This window comes from Ictidomys tridecemlineatus, chromosome 4, assembly GCF_052094955.1.
Source record: "Ictidomys tridecemlineatus isolate mIctTri1 chromosome 4, mIctTri1.hap1, whole genome shotgun sequence".
NCBI classification, from domain to species: domain Eukaryota; kingdom Metazoa; phylum Chordata; class Mammalia; order Rodentia; family Sciuridae; genus Ictidomys; species Ictidomys tridecemlineatus.
This window is the reverse complement of record NC_135480.1, coordinates 72,760,030-72,784,699: the sequence shown is the minus strand read 5'-3', so window position 1 is coordinate 72,784,699 and position 24,670 is coordinate 72,760,030. Positions and strand designations below refer to the sequence as shown.

The 24,670-nt window shown below is 33.9% G+C and overlaps 1 protein-coding gene across 7 annotated transcripts in view; it reads left to right on the top strand.

The window, feature by feature from the left end:
* The first annotated feature begins 228 nt into the window (after positions 1 to 228).
* Dlg2 (discs large MAGUK scaffold protein 2) overlaps positions 229 to 24,670 on the top strand; it is a 1,969,681-nt gene continuing 1,945,239 nt past the window's right edge. For 2 of the 7 annotated variants that reach the window (XM_021725177.3, XM_021725172.3), the window contains exon 1: positions 610 to 1,808. In XM_021725177.3, the coding sequence (XP_021580852.2) occupies positions 1,790 to 1,808 (19 nt within the window). In that variant the 5' untranslated portion in view covers positions 610 to 1,789. Of the gene's footprint in view, positions 1,809 to 24,670 lie in introns of all 7 variants that reach the window. The other 5 variants (XM_078046781.1, XM_021725176.3, XM_040285028.2 and 2 more) reach the window with 5 other exon arrangements.

Sequence of the window (24,670 nt, the reverse complement as noted above, 5' to 3'; positions counted from 1 at the left end):
TGGGCTCGGCGTCCAGAAATTACGGGCATTCATTGGCTTCAAGGAAGTCCAGGCGCCCGTGGGCCCGCCCCCCCTTGCCAGCCCAGTAGTTCCTCCCCCTGCTGTTTGTCAGCCTCCCTCCCTCTCATCCCACCCTGAGGGGAACAAGGGGCGGCTGGGCGTTGGAATGTGGCCGCACGCCTTTCTCTTCTCAAGGCAACCGGGCTAGCTGGGCACTAGCAGCCCGCTCCTTTCACAGTTTCAGGGAGTCGCCTCTCTGACCTGAAAAAGCTCAGGCTTTTCAGGCACCTCCTCCTCAAAGCCTCCAACCCTCCGCCCCAGCGCCGTCAGAGCAGCCCGACAGCTTCCTCTCCCCAGGCTTTAGCCCCTCATATTCCATCCTTTCGCCCCGCTTGGAAAGGGACCGAGAAAAAATTTCCCCTCTTGTCTCCCGAGAGGACCCCTTGTGGTCAGTGTTTCGGGGGTAGAGGGTATTACGAAGAGGCCTGGCGCGCGTTCGTGTTGGTTAAATGCCCAGCAGTATCTCCCAGACCCGCAACCCCCGACCCTCCAGTCTCCATGTCTTAGAGAAGCCAAATTCGAGAGTTATATAATTTCTAGTGCTGCTGTTTCTCCTGACTGAGGAAACACTTCATCGCGTGGAGGGTGCAGGACATTTCAGTGCTCTCCTATATAAGATCGGGGTTGGGCAGGGGTGGCCAGCGGTGGCAGAGGGATGTCTTGTCTTTTCTCCAAAAGGAAGGTGGGTAGTTTGGAGAGAGATTGAGAGGGTGAACGTGGAAGCCAAGCAGCTGCACTCTCATTTAGTAAATTGAGGACCTTTTGCACAGCTTATGCTTGCATACCTAATCCTACTACAACGTCTCCGAAAACACCTCTGGGGGGAAGGTTTGGTTTCTCCTCTCGAACAGTCTCAGTGTTTTTCCTCGCCGGATAGGGAGCTGCTTGGATGCGAAGAGATGGCATGATGTGAATGACTCCAGTGTGAAGAAATCTGCTTCGCCAACTCATCCTGCATCAAGTGCCCATTGAGTAGCACTGTCACTTTAATGTCTCCATGCCAAGGGATTGCTTTCCTTCGTTTCAATCCTCTCGATTAATACATGGGAGGATCAGAATCAGAGGGGCATTAAGGATCAAGCCTTGGGGGCTTGGAGAGTGCAGAAGAAAAAAATGAAAGTGACAGCAAGCTGGACCTGTTTTACCTGAGGGGGTGAGATCTGGAACTTCTGGTCCATTAAATCAAAAAGGGCCTTTAAGTCTGTGTTCTGCCAGAGAAAACTGTTCAAATTCCGCACCTTTTTTAGAGATCAGACTCCAAGAGGTTTTTAAAAGTATTTTTTGAAAGGGGGAATTTAATATTTTCTCTAAGAATTGAGGATCTTTATCATCAACCAATTCGTCTTTTAATTCGATAATTTATAAAGTAATGGGACAGCTGTCTAAATTTGGTTTGTGCCTTAATTGAGTTGGTCATTGAACTTTCAAAAATGTTACTGCCTGAAGAGGAATTTTTATAACATTTCCTATGCTTTTCTCAGCTTAAAAAAAAAAGTACGTCTTTTACAAAAATTGAAAACACTCTAAACACTGGGCAGTATAGAAAGTTTAGCTGTGGAAAAAAATACATCATTATTTTCTTTATCTGAAATAGAAGACTCGGCTTGGATTTCAAAATTGAAGGGTGAAGTGGTTTGCAACAGTTACCTGGCTCTTGGCCACAATCCAGTTGGATCAAGCAGAGACTTGAAAAGAGATCTTGAATCCGGTGGCAGTGAAAGACCCAAGAATGCCAGTGAAGAAGAAAGGTGGGCTATGAGGTTCCTATATAATATATGATTCTCCCTTTTCTTGGTTCTGGTATTTGTAATTAAAATTGTATTCCATTGGAGAGTAAAATTTTGACTGGATTTGAGAAATTATTGTAATAGTATCTTTTCAGTAGCACATCATTTAGTAAGTTTTTTTGCTATAACAAAAGGAAGTAAGACTATCATATTTAGTTATAGACCTTATGATTTCATAAATCAGGCTGTCTGTATTACCATTTGTAATAAGAATAGAATGATTTGTGATCTTATTTAGCTTGTTTTCTTAGATCATCAAACTTACTTTTAAACAATCTTTAAAAAAAGGAACATGTAGAGTGTAGCTCTTCACCATGAACTTAATATTTATTGAGATAATTATATAGTTGTAAAAGATAGTAATTTTATTTTCACTGGAAAACTTATTGCTTTTCATTTATTTTTAAAAATAGATTTCATATTTGTTCATTCTATCACTTTTGTGATAAAGTAAAACTTCGGTAAGTTGCACAACTTTGGTAACTTGACTCAGGCATTATTTAATAGCATAGTTGACATAGTTGCCTCAAATGAGGCACACACCTGTATTTTTCTCCCCTTTAATAGTTTTTTATACTCTCTGAGTTGATCAAGATCTAGTTGGTTCCTGAAGCATAGTTTATTATATGTCAGGCCTTGGGGATTCAATTAGCCTAGATCTACCTCAGGTTAACTTTATTCCAAAGTAGCCTAGTGAAGCTGTTTTTTCTTTTTCTTTCTTTTTTTTTTTAACTTGATGCAGAAGATGGTATTAATTAAAAAGAGTTTATAGAAAGTTTTGAATAAAAATTTATATCAACACTATTGAATTTTACTCTCTTGGGCTAACATGGATCCAAATGTATAATTATATGAATTGCTACAATATGAAACTAAAGCCTCAACTGTAAGTTAAAGCGCAGCCTGGCTCTGCGTGGTGTTTAATGCTTCTACCTTTGGATATGGAAGATTCATTGAGGAAAATCGTAACCTCTGGGATGCTTTTATCCAAGCTGGTATGTGAAAGAGGGACAGTGATATATAAAACCTTTGAAACACTTACAGCTGAGCTTTTTTGCACACTGGGATATAAAACTAGTGTTGTTTTCTTCCCCCAGTTCTTCCCTGTAGTCACTGAGAGAAATAAACTCTCTTTTGGATTTTGGAGCCACATCTGTTTAAATCTGACACTATTGGTTTATCTGGAATAAGAATGGTTTTAGGAATGTAGGCAATAAACAATATGGCTATTTGATTTATTTACTCATTGTGTGTTGTTACTCTTTGTACATTTCTCTAGACAGTCTTGTTGGACAACTTTGATATTTTGGACATTGTGTGTGTGTGTGTGTGTGTGTGTGTGTGTGTTGGGAAGAAGAAGGAGGAAGGAGAAACTGGGAAGAGGAAAAGAGAAGGAAGAGCGGGAAGAGAGCAAGAGAAAGGGATAAAAAGGTGTGTGGAGGAAGCCCAATGAATATTTTAAGTATAAATTAAGCTAAAGGCTGATTTTACATTTCTAAAACCAATAGAACAAGTTTCTTAAAAGTTTCCACATTTAAAGGAACTCCTACAGAAATTGCTGGACACATTATTGAAAATTATAATACTTTAAAAACTTCCTCTTTCCTCCTACATTTTTCTTTCTTTCTTGATAATGGATTGACATATAGATCAAAAATTTAAAGGAATCAACATGTTCTTTGTAGCAAAACATATTTGTGTTATACTAAAGCATATGCATTATGTAATTCACTTTATGAACTGATCTAGAGAAAAATAAGAAATCATTTCTTATTTTTAATTTCTTAAAATTGTTTGTATTCAGATATTTATTTTTGAAGACTATAACAAATAGCCAAACAAATTATTACATGTGTATTACTTATTAATTGGCTAATCTTACTGTCTCTACTGTTTCTATAATCTAAGAAAAACAAATATTTTATAGATTAACCTAAATTTATTCTGTATGAAGCACTGCCATCATTTTGAATATTTTTCTCTTCATTGTTATTTATAGTAGATATAATGGAAAAGCTAGAGTTAATGTGACTTTAAATAACAACTATATCCACTGAGCCAAGTATTTATTTATTGTTGAATATATTCTTATTAAAATGTAAAGTTTTCATAAGACATATTTCATTTGGTGTTCATTTTGTATACTGTTTTCAAAATTAAGAGATTTTCTCATTGATAACTTGCAATCATGGTGGGAGGTAAATGGGTATGAAATCTCAGTAAGTCCATTTCTGGGTGCTATTCTTGACTGCTCTTGGATAAGTTGCAACTGCTATGCTTCAAACCTTCTGTTTTGCTTTATTGGTTTTACTTTTTATCTCTCCTACTTCAGCCTCCCCACATTTTTTATAGATCTCAGTTTTGTCAACAGAACTCTTCATTTTCTCTGTTACAGACTTCTAACCCCATCCCAACAGTTGATTTTTATTCACGATTCAATTATCTATGATAGTCACTTGATTTGCTACCAACCAAGCTGTTAGGACAATCTTTGACACAATGCATGAAAATTTAGAGTTTATCCAAAATAAGTTGTATTAGTATTTTCTGATGTGACACAAGATCATAGTGGGTTGTAAAAGGCTATTTCAATAAGACTTCTTAAGTTGAATCAATACAATTTTATGTTGAATTAACATAAGGAAAAAAATTATGTTCTTCCTGGTGTTTTCAAGCAGGAAGTGGCTGTTTTGAAGATAAAATATTATCTTTGAACACTGAGAATTTTGAACAGAATTTGTGCTTCAATGGAATTTTTTTTAGTACAATGCAGTTTCTTTTTTGAAGTTTTTTGTTCTTATTGTTATTAAATATATGAAAGAAATCATTGCATTTTAATACTTTCATATGGATGCTCATTTCATTTTTGTGTTTTTTTTTAAAAAAAATGTTCTATTATCTTCTTAACTGGTATAGAAGGCTGCCTGATATTATTAATTTATATAACACTTTGTTTCCTTCTAATACATTTTTGCAACCATTCTCAATGATATTATTGAGCATGTATAAACAGATTTTTACCATGAATTTCAAGCTAAATATTATCATTTTCATATTCATTTGTTTTGATGTTATACCTTTTTAAAGGAAGCTGAAGAATATTGTGTATTTAGAATTCTAAAGCACGCACGATACTATCATATATCTTATGTACTCTCTTTAAATTGAAATTGTTGTTTCCTGGACTCACAGGCTTTTAGTCTTTGTTTTGGGTTGACTATATTCTTCATAAAAGTGTTATTTTTGTTTTTCTTTTTCTCTCTCCCATAAAGAGAACTTAGAACTATTTTGCTTATTTCTTCTTTAAAATTTTCTTTTTTCATTATTTGTTTCCAGCACTTTGTGGGTTAACTAATTAATTTTTTATAGCATCTCACTAATTTACATTTACCTTTCATTATCTGTATTTTCCTTCAATCTGTAGATTTTTCTTAAGTTAAAAAAATTGCTTTTCAGAATCAATAAAGGGGAAAATATGTACATGAATTTATTGACAGTTCCTGAGTGGCTATTTTATTTATTTTGCATATATTTTATTTATTTTGCTGGACATTTTACCAAATTTGTGTTTAAATTTTCATGTTTGCCATACTAGTACTACATCCAGATAACTTTTTCATTTTATAAAACTTCAATTTTTGTTTAATTTTTTTCTCACAGCTAATAAGGGATTGAAAAAAATAGCTTTTCCCCCTCGTTTGGTACTAGGGATGGAACCACTGAGACACATCCCCAGCCCTTTTTATATTTTATTTTGAGACAGGGCCTTGATAAATTGCTGAGGCTGGCTTTGAACTTTTGAACCTCCTACCTCAGCCTCCCTCGCTGCTGGGATTACAGGTGTGTGCCACTGTGCCAGGCTGAAAAAATAGTTTTCAAAGTTTGGCTATTTCTATAATTCACAGTAAAATAAATAACTTACTAAGGATTTTTTTTTAGGTTTAAAATTCCCCAAAAGGCTCATCTTTTTTTTCCTAAAGTTTTTTCAACTATATTAAGAAATAATTTATTCGTAATAAACTGCATCATTTAAGATGTACAGTTTGATGAATTTGGACAAGTTTTTATGTGCCTCTGAAATCAGCACCACAGTCAGAATATAAAACATGTCTAATACCCGCCCCCGCTTCTGTATGCTCTTTTATAATTCCTCCTCCCATCCTTAATTCTCTATTCTCTATTTTGATGGTTGAGAGATTATTGGAATTTATGAGGCCACATTATTATTATTTTCTCCTCCTCCTTCTCTTCTTCCTTCTTCCTTTTTTTTCTTCTACTAGAGATTGAACCATGGGTACTTTACCACTAAGACACATCTCCAGGCTTTTTTAAAATTTTGAGACGGGGTCTTGCTAAGCTTCTTACAGCTTCGATAAATTGCTGAGGCTGGTTTGGAACTTGTGATCCACCTCCCTCGGCCTCCTGAGTCCCTTGATTTATAAGTATATCACTGCACTTGGTGAAGCCATAAATTCCATTTCTTTTCTTTTCTTTCTTTCTTTCTTTTCCTTTCTTTTTTTTTTTTTTTTTTTGATGTGGAGAATGAACACAGGGGTGCTTGACTTGCTATCCTCCTGCTCCAGCCTCCCCAGCCACAGGGATTACAGGCATGCACCATCCTGCAGGGCCATAAATTCTTAATATTGGGAAATATTCATTAATCTAGAAGGCATAAAGAGGGAGCATTCTGGATAGAGAAGTGAGAGAATATTTTTGTGTTCAGCTACTGATTAGGAATATGCTGTTTAGCAAATCAATAGACATCGAAGTAAAATGATCTGTTAATAGATTTTATTTTACACATATTATTTATTGGGATAGTGTACAAATGACACACTAAGGAATTGGTAACAGATGTGTGAACTGTTAAGTTTTGGGAGAACTGCTCAAGTGTTCCATTCAAAATAGAATATCTTATCTCTCCTTAGGCCTGTTGTTACTTATTTTTGGGTAGAAGAGTAGTCAGAAAATATACACAAAACATTGAGTTTTTACAATACCAAATTAAGGCATTAAGTTTATTCATGCCTCTGTCAATAAATAAATCCCTCATTATTATGCAATATTATATCCCCTAAACTGCTAGAATACTATTCTTTCTTAATCATATATATTCTTTTATGCTCTTACTTTTTAGCATTTACTGTTATTTCAGTGATTAGAATTTTTTTTAAGAATAAGGCTGAGATGGGGGAAAGGGATTGGTTCCCTAGCTATGATTTCTGCTCAGGGATTTGTAGCGGTCAAGATTTGAGGGCTCTGTATCCTCAATGTAGGTTGCTGTGTCAGCAGAGGATCATGAGTTTTACCCAGTCTCTTCTGTCCAGTCTCTTCTGTCTCTTCTTTCTGAATTCTAACTAGTAAGCTTTCTGCATGGGTTCAATTTTTAGTAAGTTACTCAAAGCTATTTCAAGAATTATGGCAAACACCTCCATTATGAAATAGTTCTCTTGACCCCATTTATTTTAGGATTTAAGATCAAGGGGAATATGAGGTAGAAAATCCTGTGAAAATGAATTATTAAATTTAAATGTTCAAAGATTATAATATTTTATATTTCATTTCTTCTGAAGACAATATATTGCTAGCCACTAACCCTGTTATAGTGAAATTTTGAGACTTTATGGGTGGGGAAGAGCTATCAATTTTTAGAGTTGTGACATGTTTATTTTTGAAAGTATAGTATGACTTGGAATAAACCTGTTAGATTCTATTCTATTTAAAACCCCTTATAGGTAAGAAGCAAGCTACAGTTATTTAAAAAGTTAAGCTTATGTATGTACTTAGTGTAATAGCTTTACTTCTATTTATTTATTCAATCACTTTTCTGTCCAACAAGGATTTATTGAATTCCTGTCATGTGCCAGGCACTGTGCCAGATGTGTGTTTTGTGGTGGCAAGTGGTATTCGACCTCTGCCGATTTCTAAAATAGGGAGACAGATGTGAAAATAGGCAGTTTTAATGTTGTGATATTGATATGCTGTGTCCTAGAAACAGGCGAGGAGGACTTAAGTCCATCTAGGGAAGATGTGATAGTTAATATGAGATAAAAAAAAGATGAGTAGAAGTTTGCCAGTCAGTGTAGGAAATGGTAAGATAATTATTTTCTTTGCCTTGAACATACCATGACATCCTGTGTCATTTTTGTTGTTGTCATTGTCATAATCAACATCATCATCATCATCAATAACAGTAATAATGTAGAAAAAAACCTAGGCCAGTAGTCTGAAGACCTGGCTACTAGAAGAAGAGACAAGATCAGAGATGACTGATTTGGACTTTTGGTCTATTTTTGATATGTAAGAAATATCTAGGTTGAGATGTAGCTCAGTGGCAGAGAACTTTGCTAGCATATGCAAGAGCCTGGGTTTGTTTCCTAGTACTGTGAAAAAAAACATTTATTTTCTATAATTCAAATTTATTTTTTTTTTACTTGTAGGCATTGTTTAGTGGCTAAAATAATTCTAATCCTTCTTGAGATTTTCCCTACTTCACTGGAATGGGGGAGGTGAACTCTGGTCAACGATCATCTATATTTAATAGCTTACCTCTTAGATATGAGTTGTTTTGTCTGGATAGTTCTTTCTGGTTTGGCAGAGATCTACTACTTCCAAGTCACATGCTTCTGTGTTTTTTCAATAATTTCTGGGTTTCTGTTTGCCTAGACTTATTATGATGCCATTTCTCTCTGGGGTCTTACACCTTCCAGGCAATGCTGATGGTAAGTTAGCCTTGATTCCTGCTGCCATGAATACAAAGTCCTTCTTTGTGCCTTATGTCTCTTATTTGGTTTTTCACCTGTGGAAATCTCTTTTTAGACTGGCGAGAGCCTGGGGGAAGTCCCTCTGTCTTCCTATTTGTGAGAATCTTTCATCTCTGTGACAAATACTTATTGTGAGGATTTATGCTTTTGGAAAGCAAAATTGAAACAACTTAAAAATTGCTTTTGTTTTTTGTCCTGGCATATACCTCCCCAAGGCAATAAATGCTGAATCAATTATCTGCTTAACTAAGAAGAAAGGGAATGGGAAATTTTAGGGAGAGAAAAAAATTACTTTTTCAAAATGCCAATCTCCCACATTAAAATAGAGTTTATGTGCCTTCATATGAAATGCTACCAGTGGACCTGCAGAAATCATGTAATCCTTTGAACTCCACTTTATTCTTTTAAAAAGAGATTTGATGGGGCTGGAGTTGAAGCTGGGGTTGTAGCTCATGGTTGAGTGCTTGCCTCGGGTGCAGGAGGCACTGTGTTTGATCCTCAGCACCACATTAAAAAATAAATAAATAAAATAAAGATATTGTGTTTGTCTACAACTAAAAAAATATTTAAAAGAAAAAAATGAGATTTGATACCTTCTCCCCCTTTCTATGTGTTGTTCCTTTTCCTCATCCATTAATACACAAGAACTTCACTTTTCCAAAGCCAGTTAGTGATAGAATTAGGATGAGAAGCTTGTCCAGTGCTCTTTTGTGAATTATGGTGTTCTTTGAATAAGTGAATGCCTATCATGGTACAACAGAGGGTTGGAATTCAATGTTTAACATTAACTGGCTAAGTTATCTAAAGAAAATAAAAAGATTGAACTTTAAATTCCTCATCTTAAACATAAGTGTACTAATAATACCTCTTAGGACTATTGTGAGGATCAAATAAAATTATCCAATCCATGTAAAATCTGTTTGTAAATGAGAAAGTGCTACACAAACACTTACCAGCAGGATACTATTTTGACCAGGCATGATGGTACTTAACACCTCTAATCTCAGCCACTTGGGAAGCCAAGGGAAGAGGGTTACAAGTTCAAAGCCAGCCTCAACAATGTAGACTCTGTCTCAAAATAAAAATTAAAAAGACTGAGGGTGTGGGGCTGAGGTTGTAGGTCAGTGGTAGAGAGCTTGCCTTGTATGTGTGAGGCACTGGGTTCAATCTTTAACACCACATAAAAATAATTGAATAAAGATATTGTGCTTAGTGGTTAAGTTCCTCTGGGTTCAATTCCTACCACCAAAATTAAAATGACAACAACAATAAAAAATGAACAACCAAACATTTTTTTGGGGGGCAGGATGTCTTAGAAGGAGAAAAGTGTGTTCAGAGTGTGGATCCCCTTCCATCAGTAGTAAGGAGTTAGCTTCCTCATTAGCTTTTGGAGCAACTCTACCCCAAAATGACAGTGACACATCTAATCTAAACAGAAAATGTCATATAGTAATATTTGTTATGAGTATTATTTCTCTTCCACAGATACAAAAATAATTTGTAAACCATCTAATATCTATAAATGGTTGTAGTCTCTAGGGTCTGCTTTAAGTCTGGACAGAAATTTTCTCTATTATATAAATTTGTAAGTTTCTTTACTTATTTTTCTTTTTGTAATAACTGGAATGGTGCATATTTCAATATACAGCTGACTTAAGAATTGTGTTTAGCAATTTTCTATCTTCTTATTTATTACTCCATAACCTTAAATTTTCCCATCCTTTTCTTCAACAACATTCTATAAAATATTCTATAGAATTATTTCTATATATTCTATTTATAATTATTTCTATATATTCTATTTATAATTAAAAATATGACTTCTCTGAGAGAAATAATGTGAACCCACCAATTCATACTAATATCTTTTTGCTTCACCAGGAGAAACAGTATGATAAATAAGTGTTTGTTAAAGTGTATTAAACTTGTTTTTGAAGGAAGCGGTAAACTGTGATCTCTAAGAACAGTGATAGAAAAGAGAAACACTATGATCTTTTCTTAGTTAGCTAAGTTTCAGTATAGCATAATACTTTAAAATATAGGGTCTGGTACCAGATAAACCAGAATTTAAATCCTGGTTTTGGTATTTACTGGATGTGTAGCCTTGAGAATGTTATAGTTTGGATCTCAAATGTCTCCCAATGGTCCATATGCTAAAGGCTTTGTTGCCAATTCTGGAACTTTTAGGAAGTAAGGTCTAGTGGGAGGAAGGTAGGTAATTGGGGACATGACCTTAAATGGAATATTGGGGTGCCAGCCCCTTGTACTTCCAGGTGACCATGAAATGAACAGATTTCCTCCAACACACATTTCTTGCCACAGACCTAAAGCAACAGGGACAAGTGACCATGGACTGAAACCTCTTAAAGTATGAGCCAAAATAAATCTTTTCTGCTTTAAATTGATTTTCTCAGGCACTTTGCTATAGCAATGTAAAAGCTGACTAACACAGGTAAATTACTTAATTTCACTTGGAGTAAAGTTTCCTCATTTGCAAAATCTATCTAATAGTTTCTCAGGAATTTGTGAAGATTAAATAAGATAATCTATGCAGAATTCTTAGCCTTGTTTAACAAATCCTAGCTAATATTATTAATAATAAAATGACACCTTTGGTGTGTCATCATGAACTGTAAATTTAGTTATTAAAACTTCTTTTTAAAACCTAATGCAAGGGTAACTTTTATATGAATATTTGTTATTGATTATTTTCATATGAATATCCTTAATTTTCAATATAACAAAACAGTAAGACTAACAATAAGAATTAAGCACTTATAAATATTTTATAATATATTTATTCTCTTGTTGGGTGTAGTGGCACACCCCTGTAATCCCAGCTACTAAGGAGGCTGAAGCAGAGGGACCATTAATTTGAGGTCAACCTGGGCAACTTAGTGAAACCCTGTCTCACAATAAAAAATAAAAAATGGGTAGTGTCCCTAGGTTCAATTCTCATTAGCAAAAAAAAAAAAAAACCAAGTATTTAAATTTCCTAGTCATGTCTAATAATTAATGATAAAAAATGTTGCATATATTTATATATAAGGGAAGAAATTCAGTGTTGCATATATTGATATATAAGGGAAGAAAATTTAATCATTATTGTTTGTTTTAATAGATATATAGCACATTATGTTAAAAATCTTTCTAAAACTGTAAAGTGGGCATGCTCCCCTTCATTTAAAAATCTTTCATGGCTTGTCATTCCTCCTTGGGTATAAGGTCAAACTTGTTAACATGATGTGTATGGTGTCAACTTCTGTTTCCATGGCATCTTGAATACCCTGATAGTATTATTATACTCTGATCTTTTACTTTGTTGACCTATTCTATTGAATTATCTTTACTTTCAAAGTAAAATCTCTGTGAGGTTTGACTCTTACCTATCTTGTTCAGTATTGAATTTCCAGTTTACAATGTCTAAAACATACTAAGGTACTTAATATATTTGATTAATGAATGAAAGAAATTTTCTGTATTAGACTTCTAATGGCATAATCATTTTTATTTATATGCCTTTAATACAATTATTATAATAAACACATGTAAAAACCAGTGAGTCACTCAAGTGCTGTGCCACATCTATAATCCCAGCGATTTTGGAGACTGAGATAGGAGGATTGTAAATTCAAGGCTAACCTCAGCAATTTATCAAGATCTGTCTTAAAGTAAAAAATACAAAGGGCTGGAAATGTAGCTCAGTGATAAGAGCCCTTAGGTTCAGTCCATAGTGTGTGTGTATGTGTGTGTGTGTGTGTGTGTGTGTGTGTGTGTGTGTGTATGATTCAGCATTTCAATATTTAACTTTATATTCTGAAGTTTGATTATACAAGTCAAGTCTGATTTGTCAAGCTTTATTTTTCCTGTTGAAATATGCTTCTTTCTTCCCTCTCCCTCCTTCTCCTCCTCCTCCTCCTCCTCCTCCTCCTCCTCCTCCTTCTCCTCCTCCTCCTCCTCCTCCTTCTCCTCCTCCTCCTCCTCCTCCTTCTCCTCCTCCTCCTCCTCCTCCTCCTTCTCCTCCTTCTCCTCCTCCTCCCCCACTAAGATCTTCTTCATCGTATTGTGGAGAGAGCATGTACTTAGAATCAAAAACATTAGAACTAGACTCCAAATCTATTATTTAGTAGCTCTGTAATCTTGGATCCATGGATTTCTGTTTCTTTCTTTCTTTTTATTTATTTATGTAGATACTGGGAATCGAACCCCCAAGGTACTTTATGAATGAACTATAACCCAACACTTTTCATTTTTTATTTTAAGACAGGGTCTCACTAAATTGCTGAGGATGACCTAGGACTTGTGATCCTCCTGTCTTAATTTCCAGAGTTGCTGGTATTACAGGCATGCACCACCACATCCAGCTGAATTTTAGTTTCATGTAAAATAGGCATATTATAACTTCTCAATTGTGGCAATCAGATAATAAAATACATGTAAATTTCTCTCTAAACTATAAAAATGATGAATACATTTATGTAAAGGAATTCATTATTCTAAATGCTTTGTTCTCCAAGATTTATTTGTATTAAATTTACTTTTCCTTTTCTTATATTTCCATCTTAGTTTCCTGAGTAATACCACCATATGGTCTATAATTCTTGCTTTTTTTATCCATAGTAAAATGCTTTTATGTATTATCCTTTTATTCTAAAAGTTCATTTGTTAGCACTATTGTCATTCACTGTTTCAAATTTAAATTACCCAACTCAAATTATTTATAACTTTCTGGCAATGCTATTCTTAAACCAAATACAATAGAGTTGAGCCTTAATTAACAGACACATGATTACCTACAATGCCAATTACATAACATTCACTATATCCATTGGTTGCATATTTAATGCAGAAATTTCTCATTTAAAAAAATGATAACCCCTTTCCATATCCTCCTGTGCCTGTCCTCAAGAAATCCAAATTTAGTTTCATTCTTTCAGTAGATTTAGGAGTCATGAAGGTAGATCTTTAATGAAGAAAATAGAAGAGTTGAGGCCCTCCTAGCAGCTATTCAGGAAACAACATTCTTCATTTATACTTGGTTATATGAATGTCAATTAAAATATTAATCCTGACTTGCTGATAATTACCCAATTATCTCAACCCAATTTATTAAATTTATAGAGATTTGGTTAGAGATTTTGACTTGTACAACAGGATCCTTGTCATCTTGCCTTTTTAAAATTTATCATATATTAGCTGTCTAATTTTAGACAAGCTCAGACTTTCATTAACCAGAAATGAGAATTTGAGTAGAGGGATTTAAAAGTCATAATGGAATTGACACCAAATGATGATTATTAATAACCAAAAGAGGAATAAAAGAGCTGGATTCAGTGGCCCATGCCAGTAATCTCAGCAATTCAGGAGGATCTCAAGTTCAAGGCCAGTCTCTGAAACTTAGAAAAAAACTCTGAAAAAAAAAAAAAAAGGCAACAGCAGAAGCAGGAGAAAATAGAGAACTCCCCAATTTTAAAATAAGATATGTTAATAAAGGTTAAAGGTTGGTGGCATGAACATAGACGAGTATATTTGTACACCTGGTATGTGAAGCCTAAGTTTATCTAAGAGATCAATCATATTTGACCATTTGTTTTTTCTTATATTGTGGCATTTTGTTTTATGTGTCAGTTTTTTCACACATATGGATGAGAGGCAAATAAGCTTTGCTGGTTTGGAAAACATTTATCTGTTTTGAATCAACACAGTATTTCCCCTGGGTAGTTACTTAATAAACAAATGTGAATGAATTAAAATCTTCTTATTTAGCAAATTATATTGTGTGATTTTGGGAATGTCATTAATACATCTTTCAAAATTGCTCTAACTATATATAAAAATGCAACAGAAGTGATAAAAATAGCTTCAAAATTATGATGGGAGAGAAAAGACTAAAGCTTTAAGCACTAATTATGGGATTAGAGCCCTCTCATACATTAAAGTGCAGAGGAAGGTATAGTGTAGTTATGGCATTGTTGATATTCACATTATTAAGTACTGGGTAGGAATGTGTTAGAAAGTGAGGTCTGTAAACTACTATTATTTCAGAGAAATGGCTGAATGTTTAGTCATTGAAAAAGTAGGGGTTAAAATATTTGTCCCTGATTTAGAATTGTTAAAAATATAAGTAAAGTCTGAAAATATTTTTTAAAATAAAAGTTCTGTACCAATATATTATTTGGTCATGCCAACAACCTTTATTAATGTATCTTATTTTAAAATTGTGGACAGTTCCATATTCAACCATACATAAAAGTATAAAAATTGTACAAATTAAATGGGTACCATGTTATGATTTATTACATGTATATACCTCATACTCTTTGAATGAGTTTAGGCATATTTATCTGCTCAAAAGTTTATACTTTCTTTATGATAAAACTTTCAAAAGCCAGCTTTTTGAAATGCATGGTACATTATTGTTACCTGTATACCCTATTGTCAACACCACACCAGAACACATTACTCCTGCCTAAATGTAATTCAGTATCCATTGAACATTTTCATAACCCTACTCTCTCTGGCCTCTGGTATCACCATTCTGTTCTTAGCTTCTATGAGATCAGCTTTTTAGATTCACATATGAGTAACATCCTGTGATTCTTGTCTTTCTGTGTCTGGCTTACTTCAATTCATACAATGACTTTCAGTTGAAACAATGTTGGTGCAAATGAGAGAACTTCTTTCTTTTTATGGCTGAATAGTATTTCATTATATATATGTATCACACTTTATCCATTGATAAGCTGATGGACTGTTTTTGAATAGTAATACAAGGAATATGTGAGTGTATATCTTTCTTCAAGTTCAAAATTATTGAAAGAAAAGAAAGAATAAAGACCAGAACAGAAAAAAATGAAATGGATACTAAAAAGATAATACAAAAAAATCATTGAAACTTTGTTTGCTCTTTAGCCAGTTCTTTGAAAATATAAACAAAATAGACAAACCCTTAGATAGACTAACTAGTAAAGACTAATTTCATTTCCTTTGGGCATATATACCGTGTAGTGGGATTGCTGGATTTCCTTTTATTTTCTGTGCTTTGAGTTTTTTTTTCCAAAAAATATTCTTGCATAATTGAAGTGTTTCTCTATATTTTATGCTAGTAGTTTTATAATTTCAGGTCTTACATTTAAATATTTAATCCATTTTGAATTGATTTTCTTAACTGGAAATAGGGTCTAGTTTAATTCTTGTGCATGTGGATATTTGGTTTTCCCAGTATCACTTATTGAAAAGACTATCTTTTCTCCAGTGTGTGTTCTTAGTAACTTTTAAAAAAATCACTTGACTGGAGATACATGAATTTATTTCTAGACTCTCTATTCAGTCCCATTGCTTAGTATGTCTGTTTTTTATACTGATACCACATGGTTTTGATTATTACAGCTTTACAGTATGTTTTGAAGTCAGGTAGTGTAAAGCCTTCTGCTTTGCTCTTTTTGCTCAAGATGGCTTTGGCTATTAAGTTTGTGTGTTGGCTATTCAGTTTGTGTGTGTGTGTGTGTGTGTGTGTGTGTGTGTGTGTGTGATTTCATATAAATTCAAATCAACAATTTTTTTTTAAGTTCTGTGAAGAATGTCATTTTGCCTTTTGATAGGGATTGCATTGAACCTGTAGATTGCTTTGGGTACTATGTAGACTTTAATAATATTTATTCTTCTAATCAATGAACACAGAATGTCTTTCCACCTTTTGGTTGTCTCTTCAATTTTTTTTGGTGGTATTTTATTGTTTTCATTATAGAGATTTTTAACCTTTTTTGGTTAATTTTCCTTTTATTTTTGAAGCTATTGTAAGTGAAATTGCTTCTTGATTTCTATTTAGGTAATTAACTATTGGCATATAGCATGCTACTGCTTTTTGTATGTTGATTTAATATCCTGAAACATTGATGAATTCATTTATTAGATCTAAATAGGTTTTTGGTGAGATTTGGGGGGTTTTCTTCATATAAGATCATGTCATTTGCAAACTGTGGCAACTTGGCCTTTTCTTTTCCAATTTGGGTTCCCTTTATTTCCTTCTCTTGCCTGGTTTCTCTGGCTAGGACTTCTAGTACAATGTTGAATAATTAGTGGCAAAAGTGGGCATCCTTGTCTTGACCAGAAAAGAAAGACCAGAAAAGAAACAAATGCAATGGAAACTAAAAAGATAATATAAAAGATCAATAAAATGAAGAACTGGCTCTTTGAAAAAATAAACAAAATAGAGCTTAGAAAGTGTTCAGCATTTCCCCATTTGCATAGAGTTAGCTATTGACTTTATTATTATGATACATTCCTCATATATCTGATTTGTTCAGCATTTGTTCAGCATTTTCATGATGAAGAATGTTGAATTTTATCAAATGCTTTTGCTGCTTCTATTTAGATGATTATGTAGGTTTTGCCCATCATTCTGTTGAAGTGTTGTATCATGTTTAATGATTTGCATATATCAAACCATCTTCACCCATTTGGTCATGGCAAATAAGCTATTTAATGTTCTGTTGGGAGTAGGTTTGCTAGTGTTTTGTTGAGGATTTTTATATCTGTGTTCTTCAAGGATATTGGCTTGTAGTTTTCTTTTTTTCATGTATGTGGGTCCTTATCTGGTTTTGATATCAGGGAAATGCTGGCCTCATAGAATGTGTTTGGAAGAATTTCTTCTATATTTTGGAATAACTTAAGGAGAATTGATGTTAATTCATCTTTAAAAGTTTGAAATAATTCAGTGGTGAAGGCATTTTGTCCTGGCAAAAGGCATTTAATTACTAATTCAATCTCATTACTTGTTATGGGTCTGTTTAGGTTTATTATTTCTTAATGGTTTGGTCTTTTTAAGGTGTATGTATAAAAGAAATTATACATTTCTTCCATATCATCAAAGTTGTTGGATTATAATTATTCATAATAATCACTAAAGATCTTTTGTATTTCTGTGGTGTTAGTTTTAATATCTCCCTTTTCATCTCCAATTTTCTTTATCAGGTTCTTTATTTGTTAGTCTAGCTAAGGGTTTGTTTATTTTGTTTATTTTTTCAAAGAGTCAGCTCTTCATTTTAGTGTTCTTTTGTATTATCTTTTTAGTTTCCATTGCATTTGTTTCTTTCCTGGTCTTTATTGTTGCTTTCCTTTAACTAAATTTGGACTTGGTTTGCTATTGTTTTTCCAGCTCCTTGAGATATAGCAATATGTTGTTTATTTGATATTTTTCTACTTTTTTTAATGTGGGCCTTGATTTCTCTGTACTGTCCTTTTAGTACTGCTTTAGCTGTATCCCATATGTATTAGTATGTTGTGCCTCCCTATTTTTTTAAATTTAGCATTTTAAAAATTTGTCCTCAGCACCACATACAAACAAAGATGTTGTATCTGCCAAAAACTGAAAAATAAATATTAAAAAATTTTGTTCTAGTTATATGTGGCAGCAGAATGCATTTTGACACATCATACATAGATGGAATATAACTTCTCGTTCTTCTAGTTGTACATGATGTAGGGTTATATTGGTTGTGTAATCATCTATGCACATAGGGTAATAATGTCCAATTCATTCTACTATCATTCCTATCCCCATACCCTTCCACTCTATCACTCCCCTCTAACACAAAGTACCCTACTTTTCCCTAGTCCCTCTCCTTGTGAATTAGCTTCCACATATCAGAGAAAATATTTAGCCTTTGCTTCTTTAAGATTGGCTTATTTCACTTAGCATGATAATCTCCATTTCCATCCATTTACCAGCAAATGTCATAAAGTCATTCTTCTTTATGGCTAGGTAATACTCCATAGTGTGTGTCTATGTGTGTGTATGTATGTGTGTGTATGTATCTCACAATTTCTTTAACCATTCATCTGTTGAAGGACATTTAGTCTGGTTCCATAGTTTAGCTATTGTGAATTGAGCTTCTGTAAACATTGATGTGGCTGCGTCACATCACTGTAGTATGCTTATTTTAAGTTCTTTGGGTATAGACTGAGGAGTGGGAAAATTAAGTCAAATAGTGGTTCTATTCCAAAATTTCTGAGGAATCTTCATACTTCTTTCCAGAGCAGTTGCACCAATTTGTTGTCCCACCAGCAATATATGAATGTAACTTTCCCCCCACATCCTTGCCAACATTTTTTGTTGCTTGTATTCTTGATAATCGCCATTCTGACTGGAGTGAGATGAAATCTAAAGGTAGTTTTGACTTGCATTTCTCTAATTGCTAGAGATCTTAAATATTTTTTCATATATTTGTTGATCAGTTATATTTCTTCTTCTGTGAAGTGTCTGTTCGGTACCTTAGTCCATTTATTGACTGGGTTATTTGTGTTTTTGGTGTTAAGTTTTTTGAGTTCTTTATATATTCTGGAGATTAATGCTGTATCTGAGGTGCAGGTGGCACAGATTTTTCTCCCATTCTCTAGGCTCTCTGGTGGTGTTCTTGATTGTTTCCTTTGCTGTGAAGAAGCTTTTTAGCTTAATACCATCCTATTTATTGATTCTTGATTTTATTTCTTGCATTTTATGAGTCTTATTGACGAAGTTAGTTCCTAAGTTGACATGATAGAGAGTTGGGTCTACTTTTCCTTCTATTAGGTACAGGTTCTCTGTTATAGTGTGTAAGTCCTTAGTCCATTTTAAGTTGATTTTTGTGCAGGGTGAAAGATAGGGGTTTAATTTCATTTTGCTGCATATGTATTTCCAGTTTTCCAAGCACCATTAGTTGAAGAGGCTATCTTTTCCTCAATGTATGATTTTGGCATCTTTGTATTTATGCGGGTTTGTCTCTGTATTCTCTTTTCTACATGTTGGTTTTGGTGTCGATACCATGGTGTTTTTGTGAATATGCCTCTGTTCTGTAATTTAAGGTCTGCTGTTGTGATTCCTCCTGTTTCCTTTTCTTGCTAAGGATTGCTTTGGCTATTCTAGGTCTCTTATATTTCCAAATGATTTTCATGATTGTCTTTTCTATTTCTATGAAGAATGTCATTGGGATTTTAATAGGAATTGCATTAAATCTGTATAGTGCTTTTGGTAGTATGGCCATTTTGACAATAATAATTCTGCCTATCCATGAGCATGGGAGCTCTTTCCATCTTCTAAGGTCTTCTTCAATTTCTTTCTTTAGTATTCTGTTGTTTTCATTGTAGAGGTATTTCACTTCTTTTGTTAGATTGATTCCCAAGTGCTTTAGTTTTTTTGAGCCTATTGTGAATGGGTTAGTTTTACTAATTTCTTATTCAGTGGATTCATCATTGATGTATAGGAACATGTTTTATGTTGGGTGTTGGTTTTATATTTGCTGAATTCATATATGAGTGTTAGAAGTTTTCTGGTAGAATTTTTTGGATCCTCTATGTATAGGATCATGTCAACAGTGATAGTTTGAGTTCTTCTTTTCCTATTTATAGTACTTTAATTTCTTTCTTATTTTTATGCCCAATTGCTCTGGCTAGAGTTTCAAGGATGTTGTTGAATAGGAGTGGTGAAAGAGGGCATCCTTGTCTTGTTCCAATTTTTAGAGGGAATGTTTGTTAAGGTCTGTAAACAAGTCAAAATAACACCTGGTATTTTGCCAGAGAAATGTTAGAGTTCGTAAACAAGTCTGGATGGTGCCTAGCAAAATGCCAGAGGAAGTGGTTTGAGAAGTAACAAAAGCGAGCCATTAAGTGTAGAGATTCCTTATTGGTTGACTGATGTATCTAGTTTATGCTAATTAAGACAAGCTGTGCAAAATGTATAAATAGCTCTGTTGTCCTACAATAAATGGCTCCCATTCCTGCTGTATCAATGTACACAAGTTATTCATCCCCCCCCCACCCCTTATTCTGCTGCAAATGTTTTCAATTTTTCTTCATTTAGAATGATGTTGTCCTTGGGCTTAGCTTAGATAGCTTTTACCATGTTAAGGTATGTTCCTACTATTCCTAGTTTTTCTAGTATTTTTAATATGAAGTGGTGCTGTATTTTGTCAAGTGCTTTTTTTCAACATCTATTGAGGTGGTCATATGATTCTTGTCTTTAAGTCTATTGATGTGATGAATTACATTTATTGATTTCTATATGTTGATCCAACCTTGCATCCCTGAGATGAACCCCACTTGATCATGGTGCACTATCTTTTTAATGTTTTTGTATGTAATTTGCCAGAATTTTTTGAGAATTTTTGCATCTGTGTTCATCAGTGATATTGGTCTGAAGTTTTCTTTCCTTGATGCGTCTTTGTCTGGTTTTGGTATCAGAGTGGTACTAGCCTCATAGAATGAGTTTGGAATGGTTCTATCCTTTTCTATTTCATGGAATAATTTGAGGAGTATTGATGTTAATTTTTCTTTGAAGTTCTTGTAGAACTTGGCTGAGAATCTGTCTGGTCCTGGGATTTTCTTGACTTGTAGGCTTATGACAGTGTCTTCTATTTGATTGCTTGTAACTGATCTGTTAAAGTCATGTATGTCCTCTGGATTCAGTTTGGGTAGGTCATATGTCTCTAGAAATTTTTGGTTGTCTTCAAAATTTTCTATTTTATTTTATTGGAGTATTAATTTTCAAAATTGTTTTTGATTATCTTCTGTATTTCAGTAGTGTCCATCATGGTATTTCCCTTTTCATCATGAATTTTAGTAATTTGAATTTTCTCTCTCTTTTCATTAGCATGGCAAAAGGTTTATCAGTTTTATTTATTTTTTCAAAGAGCCAATTTTTTGTTTTGTCAATTTTCTGAAGTGTTTCTTTTGTTTCAATTTCATTGATTTCAGCTCTAATTTTAATGATTTCCTGTCTTCTACTGCTTTTGGTATTTATTTGTTCTTTTTCTACGGCTTTGAGATATAATGCTAGGTCATTTGTTCATTGACTTTCTATTTTTTTATAAATATTTTTAGTTGTAGATGGACACAGTACCTTTATTTTATTTATTTATTTTTATGTGGTGCTGAGGATTGAACCCAGGGCCTCACATGTGCCAAGCAAGCGCTCTGCCACTGAGCTACAGCCCCAGCTCAACTTTCAATTCTTTTAATGAAAGAGCTCAATGCATTGAATTTTGCTCTTAGGACTGCCTTCATAGCATCCCAGAGATATTTTTTTAAAAATATTTATTCTTTAGTTGTAGTTGGACACAATACCTTTATTTATTTATTTTTATGTGGTGCTGAGGATCGAACCCAGGGCCCCGCACATGCTAGGCAAGCACTTTACCACTGAGCCACAACCATAGCCCCATCCCAGAGATTTTGATATATTGTATAGGTGTTCTCTTCTACTTCTAAGTATTTTTTATTTCATCTGTGATTTCTTCTGCTATTCATTTATCATTAAATAACATATTATTTAGTCTCCAGGTGTTGGAGTAGCTTCTATTTTTTATTTTACTGTTGATTTCTAATTTCATTCTATCATGATCTGATAGAATGAAGGGTAGTATCTCTATTTTTTGTAATTGGTAAGAGTTGCTTTGTGGCATAAGATACGGTCTATTTTAGAGAAGGATCCATGTGCTACTTAGAAGAAAGTTTATTTGCTTGTTGATGTATAAAATATTCTATATGTCTGTTCAGTCTAAATTATTGATTATATTATTTAGTTCTATAGTTTCTTTATTTAGTTTATGTTTGGAAATCTTTCCAGTAGTGAGAGAGGTGTGTTAAAGTTACCCAGTATTATTGTGTTGTGGTCTATTTGATTTTTGAATTTGAGGAGGTTTTTTTTTTATGGATATAGATGCTCCATTATTTGGGGCATAAATATTTTTGATTTTTATGTCTTGTTGATATATAATTCCCTTGAGCAGTATGAAATGTCCTTCTTTGTCCCTTCTGACTAACTTTGGCTTGAAGTCTACTTTATCTGATACGAAGATGGAAACCCCTGCTTGTTTTCTTAACCCATGTGAGTGATATGTTCTTTCCTATCCTTTCACCATCAGTTTGTGGATGTCTTTGCCTATGAGGTGAGTCTCTTGGAGACAACATATTGTTGGGTTTTGTTTTTAAATCTAATCTGCCAGTCTATGTCTTTTGATTGATGAATTTAGGCCATTAATGTTCAAGGTTATAATTGAGATATAATTTATATTCTCATTCATTTTTATTTATTTCTGTTTTTTAAGTTTCTCCTTAGATTGACTATTCATTTAGTATAGTTCCTCTACACTTTGCTGGTTTTCACTTTTTTTTTTCATTTCATCTTCATGGAATGTTTTGTTGAGAATGTTCTGTAGTACAGGCTTTCTAGTTGCAGATTCTTTTAACTTTTGTTTATCATGGAAGGTTTTTATTTCATCTTCAAATCTGAAGCTTATTTGCTGGTTATAAAATTCTTGTTTGGTATCCATTTTTTTTTCAGAGCTTGATATATGTTGTTTCAGGACCTCCCAGCATTGAGGGTCTGGATTGAAAAGTCAACTGAGATCTGAATTGCTTTCCCCTATATGTAATCTGCTACTTTTCTCTTGTGGCCTTTCAAATTCTATCCTTATTTTGCTTTTTAGGCATTTTCATTATAATGTGGCTTGATGTGGGTCTGTTGTAATTTTATACATTTGGGGTCCTGTAAGCCTCTTGTATTTGATTTTCCAGTACATTTATGTGTGTGTGTAGAGGTTAAGTGAGTTTCTTGTGAGCAACATAGAGTTGGTTCTTGTTTTTTAAATTCATTCACTCACTGTGTGTCTTTTAACTGGAGAATTTATTTCGTTACATTCAAGGTTATTTCTGATAGGTAAAATATTACTTTCTTTCTTTCTTTTTTTGTACCAGGGATTGAACCTCTGGAGTACTGGACCACTGAGCCACATCCCCAGCCCTATTTAGAATTTTATTTAGAGACAGGGTCTCCCTGAGTTGCTTAGCAGCTTTTAGTTGCTGAAGCTGGCTTTGAATTCATGATTCTCCTGTCCCAGCCTCCTAAAGCACTGAGAGTACAGGTGTGTGCTACTGTCTGGCTTTATTATTCTTCCTTTGTGTTAAGTGAATTGCTTTAGTAGTGTGTTTTGGTTCTTTTTTCTTTTTTAAATAATATATTTTTAAAAAAATATTATTTTGGTTGTCAATGAACTTTTATTTTATTTATATATATGCAATGCTGAGAATATAACCCAGTGCCGCACACTTGCTAGGCAAGTGCTCTATCACTGAGCTACAACCCCACTGCCTAGCGTGTTTTGATTCTTACTGGTAGCCTAGTTCAGTGACTTTCTGCATACTAGTGGCTGGGAATGGGCCATCTGTCCACATAAGAAATAGACAAAAGATGGAAAAAATTAATAGTGAACTTTATGTAGTTTTTTCAAGTTGGGAAGAAACAATTTAACTGCTTTCTGTCTATCCATGCTGCCCTGTACAGAATCAGTTACAACTTATGTGGACACAAAAACCATGTGATATACATATGTAGATTTAGTTGGTCCAAGGAAGGACAACATGGGAAAAAAAAAAGACAGGAAACAAACAGATGCAGATTTAGTTATTCTGTGTTAGGATGGAGGCAGGGGTTCCATTTTTCCTCTCCAGCTTCTTTGGCACCTTTCTTAGCAGGAGGAATTTTGTTCTTAATTCAAAGTCCCCAAATTCACATTTTAATTCCCTGCTCATTATTTATGATATTTCTTTCTTTCTTACAAGATAGTGTTTATTTTGGTGACAATATGAAGGCAAAAGTGAAAGCAAATGTGAAAGGCAAGATAGAGAAGAGAATACATCACCAGATTGGGTGGGGGGCTAACACCAATACCTGAAGTCATGTAGCTGGGAAGTTGGTGTTTCTATTATATATTTTTGCTCTGAGGTTACCATTAGTTGTACAAAATATATATTTTGGTTATAACAAGTTATTTTGAAATGATAGCAACTCAACATAATTACAATGATAAAAATAGAAATAATCAAATAAAAGAATGAGAGAGGGCTGGGGCTATGGCTCAGTGGTAAAGCACTTGCCTAGCACGTGTGTGTGAGGCACTGGGTTTGATCCTTTGCACCACATATAAATAAATGAATAAGATAAAGGTCCATCAACATCTGAAACAAAATTTTTAAAAATTCGAGAATATACACTAATAAAAAACTCCACTTTACACTCTATTCCTC